The 9624-nt window shown below is 40.4% G+C and overlaps 1 protein-coding gene across 3 annotated transcripts in view; it reads right to left on the bottom strand.

The window, feature by feature from the left end:
• The window catches only part of Cdc16 (cell division cycle 16), a 35829-nt gene that overhangs the window by 9358 nt on the left and 16847 nt on the right, over positions 1-9624 (bottom strand). For all 3 annotated transcript variants that reach the window (XR_002821089.1, XM_023715183.1, XM_004631146.2), the window contains exons 12-14: positions 8957-9082; positions 2171-2323; positions 1172-1235 (exon numbers count right to left, since the gene is read on the bottom strand). Coding sequence is in view for 2 of the 3 variants with exons in the window: in XM_023715183.1 (XP_023570951.1) it covers positions 1172-1235; positions 2171-2323; positions 8957-9082 (343 nt within the window). In the remaining variant the exon portion in view is untranslated. The remainder of the gene's footprint in view (positions 1-1171; positions 1236-2170; positions 2324-8956; positions 9083-9624) is intronic.

Here is a 9624-nt window from a genome sequence, read left to right on the forward strand (position 1 = left end):
TTATTTTAAAAACAACTTTTCTTTTAAATTATTTATCTATTTGGTATAGGGTTTTGCTATAAAGCTTGGACTTGTAGTGATCCTACTGTCTCAGCCTCCCTGGTGCTGGGATTATAGGCATGTGCCACCATACCTGGTTTTAGTGGCTGGCACAGTGTGCCCAGGATTCTGGGGCCCACACGTCATGTGGTACCAGGGATCGAACCTGGGTCCTTGCACTTGCCAGGCAGGTGCTTAGATCACCAAGCTATCTCCCCATCCCTGTACTTCCAATTTTACATGTGGCTCAGAAGCATGCTTCTCAGACTTTTCTATGCCACCATTTGCATTCAGCAGACCTGAAAGTCTGCACTTCTGCTTCTAGGCCAGACTAAAGAAAAACATAAAGATCACAGAGAATCATCTAAGACTTAGCTGAGGAGTAAATGTGTAGAAATAAATTCAGATGACAACTAGGACACCAAAAGACGTAAAGCTGAATCTAAGGGGACAGGGAAACTGCCACTATAGGGGGCCTGCACTGTAGTTGTCACAAGAGAAAAAGATTGGTATAGCTGAAAGAACTGGGAATCTGACTTGCATATACTTTACCTATATAAGTTTACATCTAAATTGTTACTACTTTAAAATAATGCCAGTGCATACAGATCCTGGCTTGTTGGAGGGCTATCATAGCACCAATTCATCAGGTGCACCTTTCATACATGACAACCTAGCCAAAGACTTTAAACACGCACAGGTCTAAATGCATAGCACACGGTAAGGGACAGTAACCAAAGGTCTGAATTCAAATGACAGTTACCATGGAAGTAGATCTACTACTAACTGCAGGGCCCCTATCCCCAACCCCCAAGTCAAGCACCAGGCTCCTAGCACCAGGTCTAGAGAGGTACTTGTTAGAAGCGGCAGTGCCCATCAAGTTCTACTAGCCATCCCACATGTTCAGTTCCCAATCATCCCACATATCTGACTGCTCCCATGTGACCCAGAAGCAAACACCCAACATCTGTCCCTTCATCAGAAACCACCTCATTTTTGCCATGTGGTAAAACAGTTCATTATCTAACAATTTTACGCCACCACGCCATTTGTTATGACAGGTGTTAGGGTAAGTAACAGTAAGTATGCTCAGTGGTATATATGAGTGTATGTACAGCTATTACACAGATACCTCATTCCCGATTGCTTTGATTTTTTCCAAAGCATCAAGAAACCATTTTTCTGCTGTTTTCCACCTAAAAAATAGAGGGAATAAAGGCTGCAGGTTATTCAAAATTAGCACATATAAACATTAAAATAAAAAATTTTAGTTATCTTTTTCTGGTAGCATTGAAAATAGATGGGGTAATCTCCTGAGAATAAATGATTCAAATGAAATTTAAGTTAGATAAATGTTAATCTTATGGTATTAATACTATGAGTTCAGAATTTTGGAAAGTTGATTCTCATGATTTGTGGTATTTAAGGTTCTGAAAACCTCTGAGCATAACTGGTCATGAATAGACTTGTTTTGTGTGTTTCCGTCAGACACCCTGTTTAACATGCATTACTGATTTACTGTTTTAAATTTTTGTATAATCTAATGAAAAGAATTAGATATTTTTCTTTTTGAGTAGATCAAATAATTTATTAATATCAAAGGCTACAGAAAAGGCTCAACTGATCTGGACACCAGACTGGATGATTCTTTTTCTTTCTTTTTTTTTTTTTTAATGTATTTGGTACAGGGTCTCACTACGCAGCTCATACGCATAGTGATCCTCCTGTTTTCAGCCTCCCCAGCACTGGGATTACAGGCATGCTCTACCACGCCCAGTGTTGGGTGATTCTAATTAGATTAATTTTCTGGTTTACTAGTTTCAAAAATTGTGGGAAAACTTTAAGTACGTGTCTAACCCTCACTGACAGAGGTGACTAAGGATCCTAGAACCTTCATGTCACACTGTAGAATAAGAACTTGTGGCAGCCAAAATCAAGGAAAATCAAAAGATGGGTTTGGGATTATAAGGAAATCCAAGAAGGCAGTGTTTAACATTTCTCTTTAACTTCCATCTCCTAAAAGAACAACATAAAAATAAAAATGCTACTGGGTCACCTTGGTCAATTAAACTCTGGTGCGGGAAGTGTCACTCACAGAGCCAACAGAGTGGCTGAGGCCTTGGATACTCACTCTCCATTCTGAAAGGCAACCACGCCAACCTCATGGATTACAAAAGGGTCTTCTGGTGCAATGCTCAGAGCTTGGCCAAAGAATCTTTCAGCCAGTTTTGAGTTATTAGTCAAACCATATTCTAATCCAATATACAGCATTGGCAGATGACACCTAAAAACATAAGAAATGTCTATTCAAAACCAAAACAAGTTGGCAATTCAGTAGAAATTTTTTAACTTCAGATATTACCTGCAAAATCATTCAATGGTAGCCAAAAACACATTTATCTTTTTCTGTTTACTAATAGTTAATGAACAGCTAATTGGATTTTAGACCAATCAGTTGTCACTTCTAGAATCTATCCATAAAATCAACAAGAACAGTGACAAATGTTATCAAAATCAACTTTTTCAGAACTTCAGGAGTTAACCGAAGATCAAGCGGATGTTCAAGGAAACACCTAGCTCTGGGTAAGCACAGCACACTTGTGGGGCTTAAAATATACTGTGCCTGTCTTTTGCCCTAGCAAGCCCTTTTAGCAGTGGCAGCAGTGGTACAATCCTTGGCCCAGCAGTCACTGGAAGCAGCAGCAGTGTGGAGCTTCTGCAGCAGAGGACCTACAGCCCTGGGAAAGGCTCTTCCTAGCCTCTTATTTGACCACACAGCTCTTGGTGAGAAGAGGTCTGTCTCTGCTTCACTTGTTGAGAACAACCAACATCATTATTTATCACTGCAGCTACCTGAGGCAGCTATGCCAGTGCGTGCAAACAAATGCTAGCCAAAAAATTGAAAGACACACGAGGAGTAAGATGTTCCTTGGGGCGCTGAGGATCCAGAAGGCACCACCCTCTACCGGTCGATGCAAGTACTTGGAAGCCCTGTGGAGGCTGAATCTCTCATCTCTGACCTAAAGGCTCAGTGTACAAAGCAAGGGAAAGCTGAGGCAGGTGACCAATAACAGCATGTAGTAAAAGTGTCCTCACTGAGGCAGATGGAGTTAAAGCTGCGGAGCTAGCTAACCAAAACATTTAAGTGGCCTCACGTAGCAAGGGACACAATGAACTCAGTGTATGTTCTGGGGTGGATGGGGAATCTGATTGTTAGAAATGTTGCATTACATTACTTTCAACACAAATAGGCAAAAAAAGGAAATATGGCCCATGCATAGGGAAAAAAAGCCACAAGAAAAGGCCTAACAGCGCCTTAAATAAGCTATATTAAACATTCTAATAACTATGTCTAGAAAATTAAATATAAGAATGTCTCGCCAAACAGAATAAAGACACAGAAATTGTTTCATTTATTTATAACGTCTTTTTACTAGTTAATTGTAAGTATAATAAATGACCATTTAAGAATATTTCAAAGAAGGAATATGTAAAACTATCAAGGAACAAAAATAATCTATAATTTCAATCTTTCATAGAAAACCAGGGTTACCATTTGTTTCTTCTAATATAGAATATACACTCAATTCCATTTCTAAACAACATTGAACACAAGCTGTACCAGTATTTTGCAACCTGCTTTTTATTTGTTTTTTGAGATGGGATCTTGCTACACAGTGCATGCTGGCCTCGTACTCGCTCATGTAGTCCAGGCTAGCCCTGAAATCACAGTGACCCTCCTGCCTCAGCCTCCTAAGTGTTGTGGTTGCAGGGGTGCACCACCACACCTGGCCAACAAACATCTTTAAAAAGGACTAAACAGCAATTCTGGAGTTGCCAATTACAAGTGAAGAAATACAACATTCATTAGAAAGACTTAAAAGCAGATTTGAATAGGCAAAAGGAAGAATTAGTAAGTAATCAATATGATAATGGATAATTGAAAGAATTCTTCAGTAGAAGTCTTGCTCATCAAGAAATATAAAAGATGGGGCCAGGGAGATGGCTCAGTTGAATAAGTGCTTGCCTGGCAAGCCCAAGGACCTGAGTTCAATTCCTGGTACCAAAAAAAAAAAAAAAAAAAAAGAAAGAAAAGCAAAGAAATTGAGTCCTCCAGGCTAAAATGAACCGATAATAGAGAGTAACTGAAATCTACACAAAGAAATGTGTTCAGTAAAAATAACTACACTGGGAAATATAAAGCAGTGTATGTATATTTTTTTTTGCAAGTCGTTTCTTCTGAATAAAAGACAATTGACAAGGTCCTGAGTTCAATCCCCAGTACCAAAACAAGAAAAAGACAATTAAGTAAAACAATAATTCTAAATCTGTGCAAATAGTCTTATAATGGGTAGGATGAAACTAGCTTAAAAAATAATGGCAGGAAGGAGGCAGAAGGAAATAGATCTAAGCTGGGGTAATGTTATTTTGGTATACTACTGAGATTTAGTTGGTTTTAATAAAAATTAGACTGTTTGAAAATGTTAACCATCACTACTAAGGAAAAAAAAGTGTGTGTGCGCACACACATATGTGTGTAGATATACAGATAGATATATGGGCTGCAGAGATAGCTCAGCAGTCTAAGCACCTGCCTAGGCAAGCACAAGGAAGCCGGTACCACATGTGGTGCTGGCCCTGTGCCAGGTGCCTCTAGCGAGCCCTCAAGACCAGGTGTGGTGGCGCATACCTGTAATCCCAGTACTGGGGAAGTTGAGACAGGAGGATCACTATGAGTCTGAGGTGTCTAGTGAGACCCTGTACTAGATACATAAAAAAAAAAAAAAAAAAAAAAAAAAGACATATACCATATGTAGAAACACGAGGTGACCAAGACAGTTTGACTGTGAAGCAGCTACTTAACACAAAAAGTCAGTAATGGAAAAACAGAATTCAAACAACCCACAAAATACAGAAAACAAGGAACAAAATGGCAGACATAAATCCCACTTGTCAGTAACTATATTAAGTGCAAACAGAATACACGTGCCAACGAAAAGACAAAGACTGGGTTAAGAACATGATCTAATTATATGTTGTCTCTAAGAGGTAGACTTCAGATTCAAAGACATGAGCCAGTTGAAAAAGGATGTTGTTAAGGTTTGTATCTGGAATGTTCCCCAAAGGCTCATGTGTTATAAAGTTGGCTCCCAGTGTAGCAATGCTCAGAGTGTGGTCTTTTGGGAACTGATGGGTTCATGAGGGCTCTGATCGCATCACCAGATTAACCCACTCATGGGTTCCTAATCAAATGGGCTTCTGGGAGGTGATGGAAATTTAGAAGCAGGGCCCAGCTGAAAAAAACACACCCTTGAGGTAACGCCCTTGGGGGCTAAATATCAAGTCCCCGCCATCTGCTCCCTCCCACAGACGGACACACACTATTTCTCTCTGCTTCCTAGATGCCAAAAGATAAGCGCCTCCACGCCACCAATACACTCCACAGTGATATTCTGCTTTATCTGGGCCCAGCAGTAATGGAACCACATGGTCATGGCCTGAGCCTCTGGGCCTGGGAGCCCAAATAAAGCTTTCTCCTTTAGGTTGGCTTTCCAGAAATAGGTCAAAGCAGTGAAAAGCTAATACAGACAGAAAAGGATAGCACAAAAACAAAGGAGAGTTAGTATGACTTAAATAAAAGACTTTAAGAAATAGTAGAGACAAGAAAGGCTCAATCTATGAAGAGTATTCATGATGGCAAAGTACTTAACAAAAGGGCTTTAGAATATATGAAGTAGAAATTGTCATAATTATGAGAGAAACAGACATTAAAACTGAAATTTTGGTGCTCCATTTACAATAAAGAACAGAGCAATCTCTGGAACAAGCCTATGCTGGCTCATAGAAGACGACTGAGATACCACAAAGACTGTTCTCTAGCCACAGGGGAATCATGTGAGAAATCAGTACTACAAGGAAACAGGTCGCTCACAAACATACGGAAATTCAACATATTAACCAGGTCAAAGAAAAAAAAAAATCACAATGGAAACTTAAAAATATTTACTCTATTGCAAAGATGCATCCAAACACAAGAAAATGAGAAGAATGCAAAGTTGTTCTGAGAAGGAAATCTTAGCTTGATGCAAAAATTTAATGACATTTGTTTTATTTTTATTTACTTATTTATTTTTGTCTTTCTGAGACTAGGTCTCACGGTGCAGTTCAGGGTGGCCTTGAGCTCAATTTGTAGCCCAGGCTGGAACTGAACTTGCTATGATATGATCCTCTTGCCTCAGCTTCCTGAGTGCTGGAATTAGAGGAATGTGCCACCACACTTGGCTTAATAACAAAATTTGTTAGACTGGACAACACTAAAAAGATACTGATCGTGTCACTGACTTTGATTCTTAGTTAGAAAACTAACTAGCAACTACTACTTCTAGCATCTAGAATATCAAAAGATGCCAGGCCTTAGCGTGCATTCCAAAGAAAAAAGCTAATAAATTACTGAGAATTTTTTGCTGCTTATTTACCAGGTTCATTGCAGAAATATGCAGGCAGTGCACCTGAGTGTCTACACAGATTGGAGAAGGTCTCACACATCCTTGCAAACAGGATGGAGACACTGAAGCAAGTATGAAGCCCATTTTTGTGATCAACAATGTGGTAAAGGACTTCAACCCAGAAGATTTTTTCCAAGAGGCACGGTTAGTGCTCTGAAATGGATGAATAGGACACCCTCAACTTCACACATGAAGTCTAACCCCTACCATGACTCTATTCAGAGACATAGCCTGTGAAAGGCGGTAAAAATTAAATGAGGTCTCAAGTAGGCCCCTATTCAAATAGCTAGGATCATTATGAGAAGCTGACATCTGCAAGCCAGGAACTGCTAGCACCTTGAACATGTACTTCCAGCCTTTCAGAGCCATGAGAAAATAAGTTGCTTGTTTAAATTATCCAGTCTGTGATATTTTGTTATGGCAACTCAAGCTGACTAACATAGTTAAGGATGACAGGTTCTGGCCCCAGTATAAACTGCTAATACTACGGTGGTCATCTAACATGGCTGAAGCCCCTAAAACAGCAGCTTATCTTCCCAGTGACCACCTCCTCCTTCTTCCCCACTCCAACCCTGTATACAATTTCCTCTCACTTTCCCACGCCCAGGAGACCCCAACTAGCTCCTTGCATGTAACTGAAACCACCCCTCCAACTCGCCCCCAGCAGAAGTCCATGAAAGCCCCAGCTCTCTGTCTCAGGTCAGAGGCTTTCCCCATCTGCCCTGGATCCTCTCCTGTCTTTGGACTTAACAAAGGCTGCTTTTACCTTTCTTATCTCTTCATTGCACTGCTGAGAAACCTATCGAAATGGGCCAGCCAGACGGCTCAGCAGACTGAAGTGCCTGCTTAGACAAGCGCTAGGGACCAGGGTTTGATCATTATGAGTCTGATCAGTGCAGTGAGACCCTGTACTAAATACATTAAAAAAAAACCTATCAAAGGAGTTACATCTTTCACAGTATTTCCATAGATGACTAGTTAAGTGTAAGAGACATATCTATCAAAGTTAACAACTACAGAAAACTGAGATGATAAATAATCCACATGCAGAACCAATGCCAGAGTCTGACAGTATGAAAAGACAAATCAAACTTAAGATCAAAATTCAAGATAGACAAGTATTTGGCCCTACCCAAATCTTACGAGCAAAGGTAGCAAAATTCTATTGAGTACATTCTATGTAGGACACTGTTCAACATCTTTTATTGGTATTACTGAATATTCCTCACAATAAACCAGTAAATTATGCAATCATTCCTATTTTTCAGAAGGGTTAAGCAATTTTCCCAAGGTCACACAGCACTGAATAGAAGAGCCATGAGATACAGGAACGCAAAATGCAGTCCAGCCCTGGGGACCATCACATTTCCACTGCCTGTCTCCACAGGGATGGAGTCATCAGTCAGTGAGATTTGTCCACAAAAAAAGAACTCTGCAGTGAGTAATCAACGTGAAGCCAAAGAATCAAGGGGAATAACTGTACTATTCTACTTGCCAAAGAAATATACTTTCAGGATACATTCATATGAATACTGTGTATATGATAGTGACATGAACCGGTAATACTGGCAAATAGTCCTACATTATCACCAAGTCACAACCAAGCGACTTCTGGTAGTGGGTAAGATATGATAATAATAAAAATTTTTAAATTAATTTTATTGAGAAACAAATAGTAATGAGGATAATAATAAATTTGGTCAAGAATATTTTATTAGGGGCCGGGGAGATGGCTCAGTGGAATAAGCACTTCCCTGGCAAGCACAAGGGCCTGAGTTCAATCCCCGGTTTTGAGAAAAAAAAAAAAGAATATTTTATTATTTTTTCCATGTATTCAGTACAGGGTTTCACTACACAGCCCAGACTCAGTGGTCCTCCTATTTTCAGCCTCTTCAGCACTGGGATTAAAGGCATGCGCCACCACACCTGGTATCAGTGGCTGGCTCTGCCTGCCCAGGGGTGGGGCCAGCAAAGCATGTGGGCTCGTGAATATTTTCATTTTTGCACAAGCACATGAAAAAGGGCTTCCACATTCATCTCTTCCCCTGGCTTAATTTCACAGCTCCTTTCACATTGACATAGGCTGATGAGCAAATTCAACTTCTTTCCCCTTCCTTGTCCATACTTATTTTACTATTATAAAGTAGATGTGAGGGCCAGGGAAATAGCTCAGTGGCATAAGAACCTGACTGGCGAGTGTACGGGGTACCAAGTTCAATCCCCAGTATCACAAAACAAAAACCACCATCGCAAACAAAAACAACGTAGTAGATAAAAGGAAGTATAATGGTTTCTAGTGTAGCAACCAAATGGCAATAACAGTAATTTCATCTGATTCTACTAAAGCAGGGGGACCCCAAAACAAAAAACCAAACTCTCCCCTGAAGTCCACTCCGCATGCTCTGTCTTACCCTTTCATCAGCTGTGCTGCTGTAAAGTAGGCAGCCATGGCCTGGTCATGCTCACTCTCAACAGCAAATGAATGCCCATAGGCTATCCATGCAGGCCCATAGGTCTTCTCCAGTGTTGTAGCTTTGCTGAAACAAAAGCATTCACTCAAGTGATGGATTTATTCTTAAACTGTCAATTTCATACAAGCAGATGGCTTCAGATACATTTACTAATATTAGCTCAAAGAACAAGCTGTTACCACATTAAACACTAATATGCTCTTTGTGTTACTGCTTCTGAGCTAAATGTTCGGCAATATAGCTAAACCCATTAACATTCGGCCTCAATATTATTTGTCCCAACAGTCCATTGCAAAACCCAGACAACAAGCAGTGGTGGTAGCAACAGCCACTTAGTGATGGCTGTTCTATGCCAGGCCTCAGGTTGGGTGCCATAAATGCACGATCTCCTCCTATCAACCTACAAGGTAAATTTAGTATTTTTAATTAATTTATTTGGTACAGAGTCTTGCTATGCAGCTCAGACTCATAGTGATCCTCCTGTCTCAGCCTCCCAGCACTGGAATTACAAGCATGTACCACCTGCACCCAGTATTGGTGGCCGGCATGACACACCCGGGGTTCCAAGGCCACACAGCATGTGGTACCGGGGATCAGACCTGAGTTTG

This window comes from Octodon degus, unplaced genomic scaffold, assembly GCF_000260255.1.
Source record: "Octodon degus isolate 3935 unplaced genomic scaffold, OctDeg1.0 scaffold00039, whole genome shotgun sequence".
Lineage (NCBI taxonomy): Eukaryota > Metazoa > Chordata > Mammalia > Rodentia > Octodontidae > Octodon > Octodon degus.